The sequence below is a fragment of the Haemaphysalis longicornis genome, unplaced genomic scaffold (genome assembly GCF_048455015.1).
Source record: "Haemaphysalis longicornis isolate Haplotype H1 unplaced genomic scaffold, Haemaphysalis longicornis Haplotype H1 scaffold_3, whole genome shotgun sequence".
Taxonomy (NCBI): Eukaryota; Metazoa; Arthropoda; class Arachnida; order Ixodida; family Ixodidae; genus Haemaphysalis; species Haemaphysalis longicornis.
In genome coordinates this window covers 88,484,120-88,508,468 of record NW_027526335.1, presented here as the reverse complement: position 1 = coordinate 88,508,468, position 24,349 = coordinate 88,484,120, and the positions used below count along the sequence as shown (strand labels likewise).

At 46.3% G+C, this 24,349-nt stretch overlaps 1 protein-coding gene across 3 annotated transcripts in view; it reads left to right on the top strand.

The window, feature by feature from the left end:
* LOC144174794 (condensin-2 complex subunit H2-like) overlaps positions 1 to 24,349 on the top strand; it is a 65,117-nt gene that overhangs the window by 21,252 nt on the left and 19,516 nt on the right. For 2 of the 3 annotated variants that reach the window (XM_077703685.1, XM_077703686.1), the window contains exons 7-12: positions 2,361 to 2,536; positions 8,495 to 8,670; positions 10,899 to 11,074; positions 12,715 to 12,925; positions 22,686 to 22,789; positions 23,971 to 24,052. In XM_077703685.1, the coding sequence (XP_077559811.1) occupies positions 2,361 to 2,536; positions 8,495 to 8,670; positions 10,899 to 11,074; positions 12,715 to 12,925; positions 22,686 to 22,789; positions 23,971 to 24,052 (925 nt within the window). The remainder of the gene's footprint in view (positions 1 to 2,360; positions 2,537 to 8,494; positions 8,671 to 10,898; positions 11,075 to 12,714; positions 12,926 to 22,685; positions 22,790 to 23,970; positions 24,053 to 24,349) is intronic. The other variant, XM_077703687.1, reaches the window with a different exon arrangement.

Below are 24,349 nucleotides of genomic sequence, written 5' to 3'. Positions count from 1 at the left end.
AAGATATCAGCTTGGAACAAGCTAAAATGCATGGAGGTTTGTGGGCGACACTTTGCTAGTGATGCTCACAGAAGAAATTCGATGGGGATGCTATTCATTGCATCCGCCAGCGAAACGTCTTGGGAGCCAAATGCGATGCCGATGCTGCAGCATTCCTGCTGCGTGCCGAAGCTTTACGCGGCGAGTGGGCTTTAGGTTGGCACCTGGCTGGGATGTTTTTGTTGTGCACACGACTTATGTTGCTGCTGTATCGTCAGTCATAAAGCTTGTGCAGCGAGGACCTGTAGTAGATCAAGTCTCTAAACTGGAAGTTGTTTGCTGACGTATGCGTGACCAGGCCTTTTTATTGTCCTGAGCCAGCACTTTGCTTGAAGCAGGATAGAAGGGTGCTCCTTCGCCATGACTCTGTTAATGCTCATTGCATGAGCAAAATTCTTGTGGCATTTGATTACTCAAACTTAGCTGTGTGAACCCTATGTATGCAGTAGCGTCACTGGAGGATGATTCAGTGCCCGTTTATGTACCACAAATCGCAATTTCTGCTCAATTTGGTGTACCAGAAAAAGAAATGCAAGGATGAGCAAGTATTTAGTTTTTTTTTGTATTAGTATATCACGGCTTATGTATATAAAATGCGTCCCTACTTGGTATTTGCTTTGGCGAAGAATGTTCACGTTTAAAAGTTTCAAATGTTCATTGTTTTAATACCTCAACAATATGGGCTTTTTGGTGAATTGCGGAAATTTATACACCAGCGCAGCGAGATGGAATAGAGCAAGACAATTACACCAACCTTGTTGTAAACCTTTTATTGTCTTGTTGCGTTGGTGGGAACATTCTTTGAGAGACTTTTACCTTATAGAAAAATAACAAGATCTCTGCAAATAGAATACTTTTGAAAAAATAGCATATGTTCATAATGACGGTTATTTTGTCCTGCACAGTAAAATTTTGGAATAAAGGTTCAGCTGTAAAATGTATTATTACTTTTGCTTCCACAGCGGTCCGGATATTATATTGCTTGACTTCATAACCGTGCTGAGGAGCAGTAATTGTGAGAATGATATTGAATCTACAGTTTTTGAACGCTTGATGGTAACTATTCATGCAGTAGGCCTGGGACATCAGCACCTGCTCGTCAACAAGTTTAGTTTTAAAACTGGATGCAGAGGGGGTCTGCCATTGTTGGGTTTCAAAAATGGGTGTTAAGGGCGCACACTGGTCATCGAAAAGTTTTTTTTTTTTTTTTGCTTTCCAACCAATTTTGACGAAACTTCATGGGCTTGTTCAGTTTTTCTAGCTGATTTCAAATATCTAATTAGTTCGATGTCAGGTAACTAGTTAGAGTTAATTAAAAATTTTCCCTGATCGTTCTTGAGAATAGGAAAAAAACTGTTCAACAAGAAATTACAAGCGAGGCATGAATAGACATCAGAAATTGGGGAGAATGAAATGTGGGAAGCAGTTTTTTTTTTGTTTTGCAATCACATACATGTTTACATCAATTGTAACTTTCTAGGTATGAACCACTCCTGCTAACCAATTAAAAATAATGCTAATTAAACAACTAAAACATAAGATGCGAAATCTGCTTCCCATATCGCACGGTTTAAACATTCAACTTCCCATTGCAAAAGAAATGATCTTCCTAGCTGCACTACAAGCTGGAATGTACCTCTTGAGAATTTCATATCACTGCGATAATGCTTGTGAAAAAGTGGGGAATTATGGGAAAAATGTTTTTTTTTTTAAAATGAAATCTGGCCTCTATGGCTTTTATAAGTACCTGGTACTGCTCCACGTATGGAATTTTCAGAGGAAAAACTGTGCAAATGAAGAAAAAAATTTATACTTTAGAGATGCTTTTTTGGGGCAATTTTTCAGTCCCCAAGACCCACGTGCCCCCTTAAAGCACCAGCACATTCTTCTTTCCGTTGTCTTTTCCTGCTTCTCTCTGTTATTAAGAGCCTTGACTAGCCACCCACATTAGGCCTATGCTTTAAGGCTTAACGTCCGGTAGCCCTAATAGTAAGCTTAACAACATGCCAAGCAAGATCAGGCTCATTCTACTTAAAGCTCGGGTGCTGCTTGACGATGCGATACCTTGGAGTGCAATGTTAGGCCTAACGTCCGGCGGCGCACACCCGGCAGTTGCTGCTGTTGTCGTTTCCACTTTGGTGTGACGGCGTCAGTTCCCGGCACACGGTTGGCAAGCCTGCCAAAATCGTGGATTGCTAGCCCAGTAACTCTTCCGCAGTAATAACGGTGCGTTAGTGCTCATATGTATGTTCCATTCATGCTCACATTTGTCATGAGATGTGTCGAATTGACTCTGCCGTGCTCTCTTCCACCGAGTGCAGCAGTACATGGCGCACGAGGAAATGGAGCTGGCTGACAGCCTCGACGACCTTCCCACCCCAAGGCAGGCGGCCCGGAACCAGGCGGTGGCGGCGCAGAAGAATTTGTTCCGCAGGCAGCGCCAGAGACCTCTGTCGATGGTGGTCTTCGACACCGAGAAGCAGATCAAGCTGCACGAGTGAGCCACTCATTCCTGTCTTTTTGAAGATTGTGGTGGCGTTCCTGTGATACTCTCAATAAAGGTCACAAATGTTATCAAATAAATTGGCTCAAATAGGCGTGTGATAATATTTGTGTAGTTACCCACTCAAATTTTAGAGATATCGAGTGAAAAATACGGGGTGGGTGAACTTAATTGTCAGGTGCGAAAAACTTCAAAAAAAGTGGCCGGACCCCCCATCAAAACTGCGGCGATACCAAGTAAAAAATAGGTGAACTTTCAGGTCAAGTGCTTATTAAAGGACAAATAAGGGACTGTATTGGCACATGGACAGATGATTCGCCTTGATTCTGTTCACTCATCGTCGCTAAAGGCATCGAATGATGCGTCACTGTTAGTCAAACACGAGCTGCATCGCTTCAGTCACCATGCTGTCTCGAGCTTCGAGACCCCTCGCTGGTTCCGTGCTCGCAGAGGCCAGATGTTGGTTGACCTTGCCGTTTTCAGAACAGTCATGACTTGTCTAGATGCCACACCGCTTAAACGATGCCACGACGGTATCTCTCTGCACTTGTTTCCTCTCATCTACTGCCTCTTCCTCTTTTCAGTTCTTCCCAGCTACTGCCTCTTCCTCCTTTTGTTGCCAGTCAAACTGGACACGCTGTGCCTCTTTTGCTCGAAATCGAGACATTGGCGCTGCTCGCGGCTGAGGGACAATTCGCAGAGGGAGCTCCTCGGGCTTTTGAAGGCGTCGAAGCTAGCGTGATTTTAGGGGGTGGGCGAACTTTTGAGTGGTTTAATCTGGATATTTCACTTTTAAGGGGAGACGTGGGTCTTGAAATGAACTTTTTTAATAATTGGTCTGTGATAATGAAAATCACTCTTATATGTGTTTTGTCTTCCTCATTTCAAATATGTAATTAGTTTTCAAGTGGTATAATTATTTTTTGAGTTATAAAGAGAACATTGGAGCCTAATTAAGTAATTTCTTATGGGCCTTTAAGGAACTTTTTATTCATTTTTTTTTTAAATAAATGGTATGGATGTGTAGCTTAAGATCTGCCATGCATGCTGATGCTATTTATATTCCTGTAAAGCTGGTTGATTGGATAAAATTAGTCTAATTATGCCAAGTACAGTTTTCAGAAAAATTAAGAAGCTCATACTATTACTCATAACATTTATTTGGGGCAAAATGAGCCAATTAAAATAGCATCAGCATGCAGTTCATTTTATCCTGAATTCAATGGTATAACACTTGTAGAAATCCTTTGAAAAAAACTACCTCAAAACCCCTGTAAAGCTAGGCACATATGCAAAAAAAAGGGAAGCTGAGAAAATCGCACTTGAAGTTTTACTACAAGTGACAGTTTTATCTAGTGAGCATATGAAAAAAAGAAATGTTCTAGAATGTAGCTCGCTTTTCGCTCAACACGAGCATACCAAGTTTGCTGAAATCAGTTGGTGGGAAAATTATGATATCCTCTGTCTACAGATGGCACCTGGCAGAAAAACTGAACAAAAGCAAAGCCAGGACGTTGCTTCAATTTTTATGCTGCTGGCAGCGCGCCGTCACTCTTTGGCGAATAGGGCTGAGGTGCCGATCGTGCACCACAGTTGTAAACGTCTATTTTGTTATGTTACTGCTTCATTTGTAGCAATCAAATCGGATTTGCATCACGTGAAATGAGTTGCAGCGAAGGGGCTGGTAATGGAATGCCCGCCACTGTTCTGTAACGTGCATGCGCTTGGCTAGGTTGGATAACCACGTTTTCGGTTTAATCTACTGGTATATCACGTCACCAACGCACATTGTGCACAGTGCGAACATTTATAATTCTCAAATTACTATCTATATGGTAACCTGCCGACGAGGAAGCGCGCGCCAGTGTGCGGGCCGACCCGCCGCGGCATCGTTCATAACAGAATGAGCACACTTCCCTTGTGACGTCGGCATGCGGCATCCTCCACTTTATCATTTCTTTTCTTTCTATTTGCTGCTGATCGAAAGATAGACGCACCTTAGTGCCCCCGCAGGCGTAATCATATTGCTACGCTATCGTCTCGACAGCCCGCGCGGGCGCTAAGCCTACCTCCGTCTTGGCGCAGTTCTTGCGATAAGTTGTCGTCACAGGAGCAGAAAATCGTATTTCAGGCGCTTTTAATAATGCCTGTTCTTCCTTTCGGTTATCGATAGACATCTTTACTTTCTTTTTACGCCATGCGGGGCTTTTGCCGGTCGTCGCATAGATGAATACATGAGCCGTTGCCTCGTGATGAGAGTGCCGAGCAGACGACCCACGGCGCCCAGCCAATGAGGTTGCGCCCTGCGGTCACGTGCAGTCATAACCAATCCGCCTCTTTCACAACCCCACTGCGCATGCGCAATCCCCTAGCGGCCAAGTCCCTAAGCAGTCCAGTAGGGGCAGCAGACGACATTCCCCACAGCTCCCGCACAAGCGGGAAGGGGTCGTGGTTGTATTTACATCGTTTGATTTTTTGTGTGTGCTCGTTGTGCGCGGAACAATGCCCACAATTTGTGCTGCGTTCCGCTGTAACTCGGAGTGCTGAAAAGGGAACGGTGTCGGCTTCTATCGTTTCCCGTTGGCCGCACGCGATCGGCTACGGCGGTTTGCGTCGCTCGCGTCGGCTCGGGTGATGGGAACTTTACGCTTAGCATCCTGGCGGATATTTGATCGCTGCTATCTGTGCAACTGCGAATGGCAATCCGCAACACAACTTTTCACTACACTATCATCCCCTTTCTCGCATGTGGAACTCTATTTAAGTTATAACTGCCGTTTGAGCGATCGGTGACCAAGACATCTGCGTAGCCTGTTTCGATGCTTCCGCGCAGGTATCGCCATCTCTCGGCCGCTCGGCGCACCGCGCGCCGCGGCGACCGGTCAGCGTAGGCTTGCATCGCGGCAGATATATCCGATCGCCGCTTTTAAAATAAGCCCTGACAACAATCCTTAGCACAATTTTTCACCACACTAACACCTACTTTCTCGCATGTGGAACTTTTTAGCGATCAGATTGATTCAGAAGAGCAGCGACAAGCGCGGTTGCTACCGTGGTCTGCGCCGGTTCGAGCCGCTGAGTGGGCCGTGCCGAGCTGTCAGGCACGGCTGGCGTGTGCGCGGACTGTTTCTGAAGGCAGAAAATGCTTCATGATTGCTTGCTTTATCCATTTCTTGCGAACAAACGCGCAGAATCTACAAATTCAGCTCAGCGATCATCGTAGTTAACCATGGAGCAAAAACAGTGGGCGGAGCGAAGCCGACGACGCATCTCATGCGCGCATCGGGCTCGCTCTGCTACTCGGACGGCACACGGATCTGTCCGAGATTTCTCTGCCAGCCCTCATTCAGTGATAAGAAGCCACCTGGTATTATGTGATGACCAGGGGCTGTCATCTTAAGGCGTTATAACACCAACACAGAAGAAAAACTTCGGCTGCTCCTCGCCGTAATGTGGGATTGCCGTGCATACAACGAGAACGCAGCCGGAGGAAACGCCGGCAAACCCTACAGCTTCAACTTCCGCTAGGCACGCTAGGTGGCAGCACACCGCAATGAAAGAGGCGGATTAGGCGGCGCGTTCCGTCTCTTTTCTACCCCGGTTTTACTTGCAACCAACGGACGAAACGGAGTGGTTCTGGTGGGGGAATTGAAAACGAAAAGACGCGCTTTCGAATGAGACCAAGATGGACGCCGTGGCGCATGTAGAACCCGAGGGGCGAGTCGTCGAAAAAGTGCTATTTTCGCGTCAAATGTTGGCTGATTTTAGCGGGCGTCGGTGCTATAAATTGGTATTATGGCTCAAATACGTACTCCTGGGTCTGGATATTTTGCTAACCGGTAGAAAAATAGCTCTACTTTCCGAAAATGGCGATTTCTAAAAATCGATTTTTTGGCCAAATTTCGGGATTCCAAGATCCGCGTCTCCCCTTAAAGGGGAGGTGGGCGATGTTTCGGGGAAGGGCATTCTCTCAGAACTCTACGGTAAGTATACTTACCTTTACAAAATTACCTTTACTAACAGACTGCGCAGAGATTGTACAGTCAAGGCACACACACATACACAAACTTCCTTTCCCCTTCTCCTAGAACTTTGACCGAATTGGCTCACACTCGCCCTCCTCAAGTGCATGAAAACAATTGGCCGGTTTGAATCCTCAACCAGACACTCGGCTGCCTCCTCATTGAGACTGACCGAAGAGCACAAAAATGCATTGCCACGTTTGCCGGTGGCTGTATCGGCTGCAGCTGTTATGGCTAGTTCACCTTGCAGTATTGTCACTGTTGGGACAGATATGGAGGAGTCGCAAAAAAAGGGGCTCACACACTGCAACACAAAGCGTCGCACTCCTTGCTACACACGACTACAGTGTACTAGAAGAGAAAGGTGTGTCGTTCAAGGCCAATTAGGGGGATCCCTTTCGTGATAAAAATTTCTGCTGAGGAACTCCTGTTGTAAGCAGCGCTCCTGGCAGCCGCTGTTTACCAGTTGGTTTCTGAAGTTTTGTTTGTTAAATTAGTCTTTATTTATTGCCCGAAATAGTCTTATTTCTGTATTTCAAAATGTCAAGTTTTATAAAACCCGTCAAATAAGTGTTTAGTTTGATTTGAAAACTTATAGGTGGTGCTGACTGCAATTTTTTTATTGCGGAGGGGACCCGCTCTCTTCATTTTTTTTTTTTTCCTCGCATCATACATCTTTACCTTCTAGTACACTGTAACACGACCACATTACAACGGATGGCCTTGGCATGGCTACGAAATTGGCTGATACTGGCCACTTATATGCAGGGTTGCCCTATGCTGGTCACAAGGTACTCTTTTTGGTGCCATCTGGTGTGAGAGGGAAATATCTCAATAGAAATTGAAAGGTGCTGTGCAGCAGCAGCACTGTGTTGAGTGCGCTCAAAGTCAATCCCACTTTGGTTTGATCAGGATTGAAAGTGCAAGTGTGACAGGGTTTTTGCGGACTACGTCGTAACGCGTGAGCCTTAAAGGAGCCATGCAGACAAAACACAAGTTTGGTTCATTCAAAAGATTGCCCCGTTAGAATCATACTGACACCACTTTTAACGTAAACTTCGCCCAAATAAGCCATACAATTAGGGAAAAGAGAATGGCCATGCAACCCACTAGCTCATTTCCCACAACAGAACCTATGTCATACCAGCCTGCTCTGTGATTGGCGGAGGCCGGCAAAAGCAAACGCAAATTAGGCAGAGCTTATAAGCTTGCTGAATGAGCAACTTGCGCCTAAATGTAATGCATATCCATTTTACAGCAGTAAGAATGGTGCGGTAAACAACAAAAATTACGATAACACTCGTAAACATAGAAGTACCGATGTGCACTGCTGTTGGTACTGGGCACACATTATGCTTGTTTTAGCTGCACAGCAGTCTGACACTTTGAGTTGTCTTATATGACACTGGCCTATTGGCGTAAGCGACGTTGCCTTACGTAACCCTGTTTGTCAAGCGTACCCCATGTTTCACGAAGTGATTGCTTTCTATCGTAACAAAAACAAGCCAGGTGTAAATACGGTCAAAAACAAAGTAATGGCGTAGTGCTGAGTATGCTAGCGCCACCTGGGAGGTTTTACGTCAAGCAAGGCTGCAGAGCCGAATGGCACAGTGGAAGTTTGTCTGTATACGCGCTGTTATGACTTCATTAAAAACGTCGCCAAAACACACGATTTGGCGGGAGAATCAAAATTTTAACCTAAATTGGTTAATTTCTCTGTGAATGCGGCATCATTTGCTGCCGTGCAAGCACTGGGGACGCTATAAGACACGAAATCTTTTGAATAAAACAAACTTGTATTTTGTCTTCATGGCTCCTTTAAAGGGAACTATTCCTTGTTTGGCTGTCGGGATGATAACGTGCACTTTGAGTGTCTGAAGAAGCAGTGTGACTAACCGGCCGCCGCTCTGGTTTTGCCTGCGCCCTACAGTTGCAAGCAGGATGTGGTGGGCTACAAGGTGGACTACCGGCTGTTCTCCGGGGTGCACTACCAGCCCGAATCGCAAGACTCGGACGAATCGCAGGTCCGCGGAGAAGAGTCGTCTGCGAACTTTGGGCCAAACTTTGAGGACGCGTCATCGCTCGATGTGGCCGACAGCGCACCGGGTAAATTTTGCATGCTTGCTCAATCCCAGGTACCACTAGCTGCATTCTGCAAAGGTAATTGTAGATGTGCATATCGCGGCGCGCATGCCATGTGTTTCGGGTCGTCTGTTTTTTTTTTTTTTTTTTTCAAACACTTAAAACGTGCACGAAAAGGGGTTTGGAATTTCGTGCAACCATTATTGCTTTGCTGTTAGCTGCTGAGACGCGCCTATAATCGTCCGGTAAAACAAAAACACAGGCGTCGCGAGGCGCCGTGGCAAAGCTGGAAGCCAGGAAATAGGTACACAAAAGGCAGTGTTTAGCGCCAGATGGGCACCGGCACAGCAAATATGCCCTGTGCCGACTGGACCATCCTGTGTTTGTGAGAGAATAAAAAAAAAAAGCTACCGTGGACGGAAAGCATCTAAACATACCGGCTAGCGTGTAAAATTCGGTTTCAGCACATATGTTACCAAAGTTCAAATCCAGAATTTTGTTATTTTTGTTTACACGGGCAGTTTTGTTCCTGTTAGCAGCGTGCCCGCGCCAAATCTTTAGATGATGATGCCAAGCAGCGACGAAAGAACTGCAGTGTCTTGGCATCGTGAAACAGTAACGTTTCCCGAGACGCAATGCTGCCAAATGTGAGTAATGAACTCGTACTTCTAGCGAACTTTAGCACAGGACGAAGAAAGAAAAGTTTGCTGAAGTTCGCTAGAAGTACGAGTTCATTAGTCAGCAGCAACCAACTCGCCCAACTCTCCGCTTTAATTGCCAAATGTGCCCCCCTTTATATATATTTTGTTCTAACCAGTGAGTGAAATGTTGCAAACAGTATTGCCTCGCGTCGGCCGTCCTCGCGCCACTCGCGCTCTCGAAGAGTCGACCGGCCACGATCGTGCAGTAGGCCGCACAGCTGTCTGCCGTACATGTTCGTGCCCAGACAGGCCGCTACAACAGCGTGTGGTCTCGCGTCGGCTGTTCGCATATTGCGCACTTGTAGAAATGCTCGGCCGTGAGCTTGCAGTGGGCCGCACAGCTGCCGAAGTTGTTCGTGCAGCGACGCACCAACCAGCCGCACCAACAGGGTATCGTCCCGCGTTGGCCGTACACGTGTCTCGCGGGCTCGTCGAGTCGACCGAGAGCCTGCTACTGCCGTTGCGACCACGAAATCAGCCGTTTTGCTACTGCCGTACTCACTTGCCGACGGTGTATTGCCTCGCGTTGACCCCGGCTTCGGCAGTCATCGAATTTGCTTTTTAAGTCTCGGAAACCCAGCTCTTCTCGCATCACGGAAACGTGTAAAAGCAATTACTCATGCAAGATGCACAAATTACGCTGCTCACTCGCGTAAGGCCGCGCGTAAAAGGGCTACTGAGGAGAAGCGACGGCCGCTCGGGAGTCCTGACTGGAACGTCACATCCGAACGTTCGCCGCTGTGGCTACCAGTTGTGGCGACGCTCCACTAGGAGCTGCATCGGCTGAAGTGGCGTGTTTTCAAACGATTTTAATAAAAAATACTGCGCGTGTGTGGAGCCTAGTATTAGTTCACAAGATATGTTAGTGGTATATACCACAAGTTGAAACAGAATTTGGTGCAGGTAAGTTTTCGTTGCAGTTGGCCTTTAATGGCTCTCATCATCATCATCATCATCCTATCTACGCCCACTGCAGGGCAAAGGCTTCTCCCATGGATCTCCATTTAGCCCGGTCCTGTGCTGTGGCCAATTTATCCCCGCAAACATCTTGATCTCATCTGCCCATCTAACTTTCTGCCGCCCCCTGCCACACTTCCATCTGTAGAGATACACTGTGTTACCCTTAATAATGACCAATGGCTATCTTGCCTTCAAATTACATGCCCTGCCCACGTCCATTTCTTCTTCTTAATTTCTACTAATAGTTCCTAAACACGCGTTTGTTCCCTGACCCACTCCGCTCTCTTCACTCTCTGCTTTAATAGCTCTATTATTTGCTTAAAGCTTACGTTATATTATTTGCTTAAAGCTTATGTTAGAATTGGTATCATATTTGTTAGAATAAAATAACGCAGTCTTTTCAACGAACCAAGCTGTTATGTTATCTTCGTGGCCCCTTTCGCTTGCTTGTCTTCTAAGGAGCGTTTAGGTGCAGTTCGTTTACTTTTTTTTACACCTCCTGTGGCCTTCCCGTGCACTGTCTCTGGTGTGTTGTAATTGCAGTGGAACTTGCACGCCCATCGTGAACCGTCGTCCCCCTTGCTGCCGCAGGGTCCCCGCTGTCGGAGCCCCCGGACGCGGAGCCCATTCCCTTCTGCGGGGACATAGCGGCCTTCGAGGAATGCCCGGCCAAGCCCGAAACGCAGGACACCTGTCCCACCTCGCCTGTGCCTCCTCCCGTGCGGCAGACCCCCAGGCGGGTCAAGGAGGAACGCATCAAGAAAGAGGTACAGTGGAACCCCTGTAATGCCACTTTAGGGGACCGCGTGAAAGTTTTGCGTGACCAGGGTGTTGTGTGATGGAGATGCGGGTAAATGCAGCCCTAGTAGGCGGTCTCACGCGACAGGTGGGGTAAGAACTTTATTTAAATTGCTATATTTAGTGTGTTCTCGCATAATTTGGGAATCCCTGACTGAACTTCCAAGTTTATATAAGAAAAAAGAAAAAAAAAAACGCCCATTTTGTGCCCGCCCGCCTCGCGCACACGAAATAAGCTGGGAAGGGAAAAGGCGAGAGTGTGAAACTGCCAAGGCCAAGCGAAATGAACGATAGTACGAGGTGGCAATGGAAAATGCTGGGAAAGTGACGACGCAGCTTCGAACGACACCGATAAGCAGAGATCAGGTGGTAAGAGCGGCAAAGGCCGGAAAGAAAGAAAGGACCGTGGGGCGATGAGGTTGAAGCAACGAACACTAGAGAGTCGTGAATGGAAGGAACTTGGATCGAGTGGCGAGGAGAACTGGGTGTTCGGTCATGGCCGTCATTGCATGTGTTGTCACGCTCGTCGCCTCAATGGGACCTTTAAATGAGTGGTCCGCCAACCACTGGACTCGGACTTTGCACAGTTGGCATGTTGGCACTCAGGTGCCACGTGGGGTCGTCAAAGGTAAACTCCTGCCTGCCAGTGCCCGCCTGTTTGCTTGCGTCTGTTCACCGAGCGGTCAGGACTGCTGCAGACTGTTTACCTTTACAGTTTAAGCAGCATCAAACGGGGGTTGAGAAATAAAGGTTGGGGTGTGGCGGCGGAGCAGCATAAAAGTTGGGATAAGCGCCGGTTTTATCCTCTCCAGCATTCGTTGTCCTATGAAGTGGACTGTGTGCTCTTGAGTGTTGTATAATTGGGGTTTTTAATGCATTTTTTTCAATGGGGAGATTGCCAGGACTGCAGTGATCTGTCGTAAGAAGTTAACTCTGTGAAACATGTCAGTCTTGCTGCTTTTTTCCCCACCGATTTCAAATACGGCATTATTTTTTTAGCTGGTCAATTAGTTTCCAAGATAATTAGAGATAATTAGCCATTTTTGGAGGAACAATAGAGAAAACAGTGTTGGCCATAACACTGTAATCTATATATTTTCCAATACTATGAGCCTTGGTGAATGCAATAATTGAAGCAGTTTTTTGATGCATCGCTTGGAACAAATTTTACAGCTCATTAAACTTTGGTGTTTGAAATGGTCACTCAAAATGGTTCCTTGCCACTGGTGCCACCAAAGTTTAATGAGCTATAAAATTAGTGCGCTGTGAAACGTTAGCTAAACCTGTTGATGTTCCTCACCCAACATCTTAACCTTCCTAAAAGATACAAAGTCACTTTTATTTACGGAAACAATGCACAGGATTGAGCTAAGAGAGCATTCCACTATAGAAAAACATCACGGCTCATGGATAAAATATTGGCATTGCTGGGGCTCGAACCCTGGGCATTCTTTCCAAAACCCAGATTTCATCCCCTAGGACATTGAGGCAGCACAGCAAAGTTCCTTTAGCAGTTGCGCAAGAGGATAGGAGTTTCCCAACCGAAGCAGTAGATGGCACTGAATGTGTAGAAGAAACCCACGAGGGAGGGGACTCTCGCTTTCTGCAGATGCAGGCCCCCCAGCCGCAGCACATCTTGCTGATCAAGAGGTTGCACGACCCGATGGAGGACGTGCTGTCCATGGAGAAGCCCCTGGTCTTGCGCCGCAGGACGCGCAAGCGGCCGCACGAGGACAGCGCCCCGGACCCGGAGGGTGCCGCCACAGACGTCATCGTGCCCGTCGCCACGCTCTGGGTCAAGCAGGGCCAGTTCCCCCACTGTAAGCAGCATGGGGCCTTGTAACCGTTCGGGGGGGGGGGGGGGGGATTGGTACTTAAGGGGGGACACTGCTCTTAAAAAAGCTTTTTTAATTTGTAAATAAACTCTGTGAAACTTGTCAGTCTTGCGGCTTTTTTCCCCACTGATTTCAAATATGGCATTATTTTTTCAGTTGGTCAATTAGTTCCTGAGATAATTCGGGATAATTAGCTGTTTCTGGAGGAACAATAGACAAAACAGTGTTGGTTATAAAACTGTAATCTTTACGTTTTCCAACACTACGAACACTGGTGAATGCAATAAGACAATCGGTTTTTTTGCTGCACCGCTTGGAACTAATTTTACAGCTCATTAAACTGTGGTGGCACCAGTGGCAAGGAACCATTTTGAATGCCTATTTCAAACACCAAAGTTTAATGAGCCGTAAAACTAGTTCCAAGGGTTGCATCAAAGAACGGATTCTCTTATTGCATTTACCAGTGTTCGTAGTGTTAGAAAGTGTAAAGATTACAGCTTTATGATCAACACTGTTTTGTCTATTGCTCCTCCAAAAATAGTTAATTACCCCTAATTATCTTGCAAAGTTACTGAAAAAATAATGTCATATTTGAAATCAGTGGGGGAAAAGCAGCAAGACTGGCAATTTTGACAGTTTACTTAGAAATTAAAAGAAATAGTTTTAAGAGCCATGTCCCCCCTTAAAAACACTAGGTGCAGTGGATAAGCCGTGCTGCAAGGAGGATGATTTGGTTGAGAAATTGCTATTCTCATGTAATTCTCAATTAGTACAATTCAAGTACGCTATTCTCGAGTGATTGCCCACAGCGGTGGCTTTCTGCTACTGGGCAAAAGGTTGGGATTTCGTTTCGTGGCTGCTGCAGCAGGCTGCATTGTTTCTGGAGGTGAGGTGTGCGATAGCCTGACGTGCAGGTTTTGGTGCATGTGAATAACCCTGGTTGGCCTGAAATAACACTGAGCATAACCATTGTGGTGCAACTATAAGGCGCAAAGCCTTCTTGTTGCTTTGGCTTGCTAGAAATTCGTTTTGGCTTGGCTTCGGTGGGCAGGTTCCAGTGTGTTGAGATGGAAACATTTTAGCCGACTCCCTTGAAAGTGGTATTCTCGGTGTGGTGGTGGCCACATGAATAGGCGTTGCTGAATTTGAACACCTTTACCGTAATTGGAGGTTATCATAAAGGGATCATTTAGTTTCTCCCCCACTGTTTTTTTTTTTTTTTTTCTTTTTTTGCTGTACTTGCAGTAAGCACTCATTTGTTACTCGATCTGACTCCAAAAAGACCCGCCCATACTCACTCATGCTGACAGTCACTTGTACAAATGAATATAAGTACAGGTGAGTATTGCACAAGTACTCGCTTGTACCTGTATCCGTTTTCGTGCTCCTGGTCATACCCGTATCCATTTGTACTCATCAGCAGTTGTAGTCGCTGATCCTCCTACTGACCGGTACTGATGCTCTTACGTACTCATGTGACCGGTACTGATGCACTTGCATACTCATGCTCACTTTTCTCACACCCATGTACTCATATGATATACTATTATGTACTCATACTCATTTGTGCCCAATCACCCATATGCACAGGTGTGCTTTAAGCTCCTGTTCAGCAGTCAATATTTTCAAACATGATTAAATTTTAAATACGGGGCAACTTCTGGCATACCATTTAGCAGCATTTCTCATGCAAGGTCTGTACATGAGGTAATGAGTTCATCTAAGTAATAATGTTGAGTGTTGAGGAGGCACAGTAAAAATGAACTTTGCTTATTCCTAGCACAAGCTTATGCCATTCCTAAATGCACTAAATCATACCCAAGCAGTAAACATTGACGTTAAATTTACAATAAAACAAACAATATATATTTACACAGGCTCGTTCATTTGTGTATTTTCACCCGAGAATGTAATTATGTTTAGAGCCTGCTAATTCTCCGATTTAGCGACAGAACCGAAAGGGATGAACAAGGAACACAAACAAATCTAAACTTAGCAAATATGCACTTATTAAACCTTTCTGTTGTTGCTTTACGTGCATCTCCCGACAGCATCCTGACAGCATGCCGACAGTGCGTATAAAAAAAGATGGTAATCTTCTAATCTTCTGATTGCCACAGTGCTGGTGAAATGCCCTGGACGTTAAGACAGTGTAGCTGCTTCCTTCATGATGAGATGCAGGAATGCCAATGAAAGTCCAGCCGTGCAAACGTAAGGAAAACAAGCAGACAATGGTAGAATATATTTACAATGCTTTTGCAAAATGTTAGTCTGGACATGAGAAACAGGCTCTTTGAAAAACATTTTGTGCATTTCTTTGTGCAAGTTTATTCTTTAATTGGCGAGAATATAAATGGCTATAATAAGGGGGCAATGCTTATTTGATCAACATATGAAACAATGGCTCAATGGGATCTTTACATTGGTGCACATTGTTGCTCTGCATTTCTTCAGATGTCGCTTGATCTGGGAATTTTGTAATGAAACAATCAGGGAAAACATGGTAAAATCGGGGAATTTCGTAGATGGAGACGTACTTCAATGTGTTATGTCAGAGGTGTGATGACACTGGTGTGGGCAGCCACTGCCCTCAAAATAACAACAGTAGTTGCAAAGCTGTAGGCATTGGGAAATGCCATCAGTATCCACTGTCAGTATCGTCACGGTTAAAAAGCTGTACACATTGTCTGTTGGAGTGTTTAGTTTATCACGTGCCATTTGCATACGTGAGGTAGGGCTGTGGAGTTAGCTAGGGGACAAGGCATAATACAGCCTGCAGTCTCCTCAACACACAGCAGTAGCATGTTACAAGCCTTCGTATGAGGAATGCGCATAGCCAGGCAGCAGAGCATTGCCAGGCAGTAGCTTCCGTTGCAAAATTACGTGCGTTGGGGCTTGTATCGCTCTTAGGCTTAGGGGAATAAATGGCTTAGGCTTGGAGGAAGAAATGACTGCCCTGAGGGAGCAGGTAGCCATTTCACATTTCAAAGTTGACATGACCTGTACGAGGGGGCAAGGTAAGAGGTAAGATTCATGTTCCCCTCTCGAAACTTCATCACATCCATCAGGTGGGTCGCAGAACATTAAAGAGGACATGTGGGGAGGAACCAGTGATTGATTTGCAAGTTAGTCAATCGCTTTCTGGTTCTTGACGGGGTTGAATTGCAATGGTTCTGGAAAGGTGCTTTTGAAAATGCTTTCTTTTTGTCCGCTTCTGCCCTTTTTCCATTGGGGGTGCAGAGAAAGCCTTGGAACTACTCGTGCAGTCAAATAGGGTGGAAAAAGTTTGTGTGCTTTGTGAGCTGAACTGCTGAAATTGATGGCGAAATGCTGCGCTGCCTGAAGTGGTTCGTTACATTTAATGGACACCCGCTGCTGCTACTGCTGCTGCTAGGGTCGACAGTGCACTTCACTTAATGCACCCACTGACGCTGCTGCTCGCGCGGCTGCCTGTACCATGCCACCGGTACACCGTTGACGCTGCTGCAGCCAACAGTGCCAAGCTGCCAATGCACCGTCTGGCAGTGCTTCAACTGACGGTGTGATACTGCTGCTGTGCACAAGGTTACTGGTGCGCCTGTTGACACTGCTGCTGCTGCTGCTGCCAGGGTCGAAAGTGCAAAGCCTCTGCACGTCCATTGATGCTGCCTTGCCCAACGGTGCAAAGTGCCTGCGCTGATACTGCCTCTACTGTGGGTCCACCCGTGGACACTGCCTCTGCTGGGGTCAATGGTGCGGGGCGTTCACTGTGAGCAGTGACATCGTTGCCACTTGGGATGTTTGGGCAAACCCACGAGGACACCCGTTGATGCTGTCATGGCCGACGCTGCAATGCTGCCAGCGCACCCTTTGGCAACGCTGTGGCTGACTGCGTGAAGCCTTGTGTGCCCCTGCTGCTGCGCGGTGTGCAATGCCCTGCCGCTACACCTGCCAAAGCCGCTGCCTCTGGGATAGGCAGTGCGAAGCCAGACCACCCGCTTGCATTCCGGCTGGTACGGCGTTCCTGCAACTCGGACAGTGCTGTGGACAACGACGTGAAGCCTGCCTCCCCCCTTTTTTCCCTGCTTTGTGGTTACTGCTCCTATAGTTCATACCACAAGCTACGTGCAGCACTGTGGAGGCTACATTATTGTCAAGAGTCCCTCTCAGAACGCCTAACTCATCGCGAAGGTATCGGCAAAATGCGTCGGGGCCTTGCGGTTACACCTGCCGGGAGGGGAGAGGGAACTGCCCTTTCAGGGCCCCCTCCATGGTGCGTTAGGCACCGTCAAGTTTGCGTACTGTTGACAACAATGTAGCCTCACTGTGCTGCACGTAGCTTGTGGTATGAACTATAGCTAACGAAGCTGTCTTTCTCATCATCCTCTGCTTGCCTCTAATTTTCGTGAGACTTTGCTGTTGGCCGCCACTTGTGAACTCTCATGACGCTTGTAGACCAAGGCTGTTGGTAAGGGACAGAGTAGCAAGAAAAGAGCAACGAAAAGCACTTCCTAGCATTTAGTTGCTGTTGAGTGTATTAATCTTTTATGAAACACAAATAACAAATGAAGTCAACAAGGTGAAGTGCTATCAACTTCGCATTATTTGGGGTTTGTAAAAAGCTTAGTGTAACCAGCAGCAGTATCTCAACAGATTTTCTGCCCTTGAAATGAGTTGCCAAACAGTGCAAGTTAAAGGGACCATGAGGATGTATAACTTCACTTCGCTGTGTGTTACTATGTAAAAATAACAGACGTGCCAATTTTAACTCAAACTGCATTTAATGAAGCTAGATAACTAAGAAAATGCTGCGAAAGGCCATTACACCTGCCAATTCTGGCGGTATTTTTTTCCAGTAATGCGCAGGTTGCAAACCCTGATCAGCCAACACCGGCGAGAGCGATCGCAAATTGGAAACGATTGTGAGCTTGCAAAGTGAACCAATTGTGGCTGAAATTTAAAATGACTCTTTTCTTAGCCCTAAAGCAAATGATAAATGGTTAGTTTTTCTGAAACTATTACTAACAATGACTTGACGATCGTATTGAGCAGCAAACAATGTTACAAGAGCAACTCAGAGCTGACGCTACAACTGAAAATTTAGTTTGGATGGACTCGAATACCGACAAACCCTATCCTATTAAAAGCAGAAACTGAATTCGTAGCAGCATAGCTACACATGCGATCAACACTGATGGCTGAATTAAAATTAATTTTAAAAATTTTAATGAGGGATAGGATTTTAATTAGGCCAATGACCTGCTTGCCGATTTTTCCCGCTTCCTGATAGTATCGTGAATTACGCCGAAGAAAGCGGGCAGTTGAAAATGACCTTGTTAGGGCATTATTTCTCGTTTGTTTTTGTAAAACAAAAACTAGACGCAGAAGCCAAAATCTTCTGGACGAGCGAAAAATTTGTGTTGCTTAAATTAAGTCCATCCTTCTGTTGTGGCCCAGTTGGTAATGGTCTTTGCAGTAAGTGGTGCCGAAAATGTGTGGTGCGCTCAATTCTGGCAAACTGTTCTGTACGCAAGCCCTTGGCACAAAATTTCAAAAATTATGTGCCGTTCACATTTCGGTGCTGAGGGAAGCTGCTCTTTTACAAAGAAGAAAAAAAAAAATACATTGACAAGCTTTTATGCTTCCCATCAGAGTTGCTCAATATACTCCAGTTGCGAAAATCCCCATAGGCCCATTGTGACAGAAACCAGTTCGTGGTTGTCTCCCCTGCGCTGGGGGCAAAGAGGGGCAGGCATGCGGCTAGTGTCCCTAGATAAGATAGAGTACTGTCACTGAGGCACGAAAGGGAGCAACGGCGGCCATTTTGGTGTTTACCGGTGTTGCCAGGTTGCCGCTTTTGCGGCCTCACTGCTAACTTGGTCGAGGTCATTTGTAAGCAGCACTGCCGAAGACGCAGCAACACGTCATCTTCGGACACATTTCTGCTGCTGAAATGCTGCGAAGCGTGTTCTTTCATTCGCGTTCGGAAGGACGCCAGTCGCACGCAGCTGCAGAGCAGAGAGTACAAGCTCGGGCTACCACAGTTGACCGACAGAAAACTCATAAGCAACAAAATGGTGGTGTCCTTGAACCGTCGCAGTGTAAACAAAAGTCGCATATTGCGAACTGACCAATGATCACAGTTGCGGCACGGAACAGTAGGAGAAAAGAGTGCCGATACTCTGTAACCTTACCTAGTGACACTAGATGGGGCAAGTGACTGGCCTGCCAACTGTTGACAGAAAGTGTATGTGGTATGAGTCATAAAAGAGAAACCGTGGAAATATAAGCGAACATTACCTAATTTGATGTTTCCTGATTTGAAAAGCAAGCTTTATTTTATTAAGTTGTGTTAAGCAAGCGTTTTGCACTGTTCAGTTTTTGTGTCCTAGGTACTGCGCCAATGCATTTGCCCCTCAGCATCAATGAGGCAGGGGTGTTCGCACGGCCCAGATTCTGAAATACCGTATTTGCTCATGTAATGAACCCACTTTTTTCCCAGAAAATTCGGCATGAATTGGGGGGAGGGCTCATTATGCGGGAAAAAATTGCAACAGATTCTTAAAAGTTGAAACTTCACACAATAAAGTTGCTAAGAGAAGCGCTGTCAGAGCGTTGATATTTTCGTAAAAACGCTTAGGTAATTATGTACTCAAATTTCTTTATTCCCAACATGGTAGTGGCGCCCTGCTTGCCATGAAGCTGTCCTCCTCGCCTAAGTCCTTACAGCTTCACATTTGTTGTCGGCCCACAGCGCAGTCTTCCGTGCCGTCAAGGCACTCCAAAATTTCTTTTCCCAACACTGGGAAACTTCCCTTCTTTGGGCCCACGAAACACATGGTGATCCCTGTTCACCGCCCAAAAACCTCTATTTTTCACCCGTAGCATATCTGCACTGGGTCAACACTGAAGTGCCACCTGGCCGTGCGGTTTCCATGTGCATCAAAGCATGCTCCACCACCTTCAGTTTAAAAGTCGGCTGTGTAGCTCATGTACTGGCCCATTGTAGGGCGCGCACCAGGAGCACACACAAAAAAATAAGGTCGGAACGCAGCTGAATAACAAAATCATGAAGCGTAATGGCGAAAATGTGGACCAGGCTACAGAAAGAGCACAGGAGTACGGAGTACATTTAGTGCTTTTGTTCGCATGTCGCATCGTTTTTATGGCGCAAGATTTGTTTTGCATTCAGCAGGTGGCGCTCTGCAAGCGTGCAGTTTTTAACTCTTTCGGGACCGCCGGAAAAAGTGATGAAAAAGGGAGGTCTCGGTACAAATTTTTTTTTTTACATAAAGCAAAGGCACCATCCTGCCTTGGCATATACCAAAATGCAGCTAATTATGTGTTCTTTTACATACAATACCAAGTTTTACTTCAACACTGACGATAGAACCATGAAAAAATCTGAAACTAAGAACTTTGTTAAAAAGCAACAGAAAAAGATAGAAAAAAGTGTAAATATAAAAATATTAAAAAAGAATAAAATTATTTCAGGATATACAAAATCTAACACAATGCTTTGTTTCTTCATTGAAAAAGTTTGATGTGGCTAGGTGTAAATGGTTTTTTGTTTTGTGTGTGATCTCTTTGGCACTAGAGCCATGGCTACGTCGTCGCCCAGGTACACGCCGGGCTCGTGTCTCGGCGAAAACTTGATCCGTTTCTGCGCTGGTGGCAGGAGATCACCACCATAGGTAGTTAACACCCAAGCGAATAAATATAAACCAGCCAGAACATAGTTCGAGCGCACATACCTACTCCAGAGCCAATTGAAACCGAAACCAACACCCACCTTTGAGCGCGATTTGATGTTCCAGGCTGATCGACACCCGAATCCTCACTCGAGCTGAAATCCGATCTCTAAAGCCGCATTTCGACTCTTCACTGCCACTCTCATCGTTAAAATCCACAGTAGAAGGCGAAGATATGCGAGCTGAGGCGAGGAGGATTTCTTATCGCGCTCGCACGAGTATGACGCCATGTTTGTTTACATTCAAAACCACTGCCCGTCAGAATAAAATATCTGATGCGTTGCCGCCTGGCGATAAAAAAAGAAACTTCACAAAAGAGAAAACTCCAGTTTTCAAACTATCACCTAGATGTCGCTAGGTGTTCCATCGAGTGAAAATTTGTATTCTGCAGGCTCGCGAAACCATCGATCTTATGTGATCGATGGCCTATGGAGCGGTCCCGAAAGAGTTAAATTGTGAGCAATGGCATTCGTGCTCACGTCTCCGGCTACTGTTGAGATTTCTTTTTGTTGGAATGCGTCTTTTGCATTTCTGCACGTGCTGTCGCGTGATATCACGTTACTGCGATCGTCAACGGCATCAGCAACCATGCCGAGATAAAAACATATGCCCGCTGCATTTTTTATTCAAAGTGACATAAAAAAGTTAATTCTCAAGAAGAAAAGTGGGGGGAGGAGTTATCCTTACATAAATTAGTCCCAAAATGGAGCAACAAAGCACTCGTGTTCAACGTGAGTGGGTTCATTATGTGAGTGGGTTCATTACGCGTGTAAATACGGTCGATATTCACAGCTGGTGTATATTGAACTCTGGTTTCCCATTACACCATGGCAGCAGTGACCTCGTTAGTGAGTTACCAGAATAAAAGTAATCGCTGCGTTTATTCCACCGTGGCATTCAAGTCGTGCGATGGAACAGAACTAGGGCTAGAATAAAACCGTACGTAGGTAAATACGTCACTAATAAACACGATAGGCTCACAGAAGTGTCCGCTTGCAGATTGCGAATAGGCCACACTCGCGCCACACACGCATATCTTTTGAATGGCACACTCCCACCTGTTTGTGACAAGTGTGGGGAACGGCTTTCCGTGCTCCACGTATTGAGTGCACATCCTGCAGTGCCGTGAGAAAACAACACTTTCCTAAATCTATGCATACAACATTCCACTGCCCCCTTCATTTTTCCTAGGAGATAAACCAATGTTTACTTACGAATGTGATCCTACCTTGTGGATATCAACGTCTTGAAACTCATATCAAATAGGGTGTGTGACTTGAGACCCTCTCATCCTTGAGGGAGGAGGTCCTGACGATTCTTTTGCGTGCGCAGGGAGCCCCGCTAGCACATCACCCTCTGAAGCTCTAGGCGATGTCACGTCTCAGTCACAATCCTTCTTTATCCATCGTTAAGAGCATCTTCATGTTTTAGTCTGCGGGTGCTCTACAGCCATATATACATTTTTTTAGGCAATACCATACTCATCTCGTACATATCTTATGCCTGAACCGGACATTGATAGACCACCTTATAGAGTCTGGTGCTCTTTGGTCATGATACCCTTGCGCCAATAAACACATACTGCTACTACCATCATGATCGCACAGTTGTGTTTATTGGAGGTAGCATATGTCGGCGGCTGCCAGTCACAGAGTAGCCCAGGGGCAGTGCAACAGAGTAGCCGGTAAGTCACCACTCTTTCATCTGTTTTTCTTTATAACAAAGCTTAAATGTTTGAAGCTTGAATTAAAATTGCCATGATTGCTACTCTGTTAAACAATCTTTACAGTCAAGCAAACTTGTATTTCATCGTTATGGTCCCTTTAACTTGTGCTTTCTTGCAGACACTTCGCTTGCTTGTTTTGCTTACGCTGAGAGGGTTGAAGCGGTCGGTCGCACGTCAACTTGCTATTTTTGCTTTGCTATGAGCTACATGATGCATTTCACCGGCTTGCAGTAGAAGTTGAGCGTTTGGCGGAAGCGTGAGTTGCTTTGCCCTTTTGCCTGTCTTGCAGTGCTGGCGAAAGAGCTGCAGCTGCAGAAAAAGGGCGAGGTGGTGCCAGGGGGAGAGCGGTTTTTGCGAGAGACTCTAGAGGCCCTCAAGCAGATGGACAAAGACGTAAGTGCGGGCTGCATGTTTCGCGCCGACGTTGGCGCGCATGTTGTCTTAAGTGCTCGTCTTCAGGCGATGTTTTTGCTTCCCGCGAAACTGGAGCCAAGTTACTGCAGTAGAAATGTAAGCGCGTCTGAGTAACGTGTTCGCGTGGATATCCCTTTACAGCCTTTGTTGTCTTGCACCAGAGTCTAATACCCCTGTCACAGGGGCACTTGACCGAGCTCAATCCGGATCGGGCGCTGCTACGCGGCAGTTTCAATCGCGATCGAGCTTGATTTCGCTCGAACTCAATCCCGGTTTTTTAAGCGCGATCGAAGTTTCCAAGCGCGATTGGACGAAAGCGGTGATACTCTCGTCCCTGCTGACTGACACAGAAGTTGACAACTTCAACTAATGCCAGAAATTGTATCAAATAACTTGGCCCAAATAAGCGTGTGGTAACGTTTATATACTTCCGTATACCTATGACCGCGCATACTTACCAGACGCAGGCTGCAAATGAAAACATTTTTGGTGCCATCCTGCGTATGTAAGTGCAACTGGTGCAACTTCTCGATCAAGATTGAAACGTGCCGTGCAGCTGTGGTGGTGCGTCGAGCGTGCTCGAAAAGTCAATCGCGCTTCGCTTCAATCCAGATTGAAAGTGCCCGTGTGACAGCGGTATAAGTTGCTTAGAGCATAATAAAGTTAAGCAAAAATTTGTGGTGCATGTCTTGTGCCGTTGTTGCAAACACGAAGTGCTGCCAGTAGAAGGTAGAAGAACAGGGACCATTCACTCCAAGCAGACAGCTGTGAGTAAATGGTCCCTGTGCTAACAAAAGCTGAAAGCGATTACGATGCAGCGAACTGGGGGGCAGCTTAGAGGAAATGCTTGCTATACATGGGTACAAGTTGAACTCCGCCAAAAAGGGCATACCTGGATGTCAATGCGTGCATGCGTTTTGAAAGGAGATGGCACATAACGCGTGACATCGTCTGCCTTTTCTCACACGGTGCATGTGAGACTATTGCGCACTGCCGTTGCTGCAATAGTTTATACGCAGGTTAAATCTCAAAAATGACTGAAACGACTCATGGGACGCGCAAAATACTGGCAGCAACACAATCCTTGCATCGGGCGAGGAAGTTGTACCCAAGTATATACACAGAGTCTTGGAGCTAAAAGCTGTCGCATCTTCTTGCAGTCGGTGAAGAAGGAGGGGTTTGAGGAGAAAGTGGAGGAAGAAGAAGTTGACGCTGACACTCCCGGTGATGGTGACTTGCCAGGTAAGCAGTCCAACCGGTGGGTCACAGCACTGCCGCTTGGCATGGTGGTGGTAGCAACGTAGCAGCCCGCACTGGAACGGCCTGAGAGCCGAGGCATGTTTCATGTCTTGGGCAGGGTGCACTGCTGTGTTTAGGCATGAAGGCACTGCGGCCATCAAACTTTCCCTGACATGGTCGAAAGTGGTGGTGTTGGGTTTTCTCTCTTGATGAGCAGGATGTAATAAGGATTCGGTAATAAAACATTTCAACTGGTCCCCTCTTGTGTGCCTCTCTCTCTGTCGTGTTTGCTCTCATCTC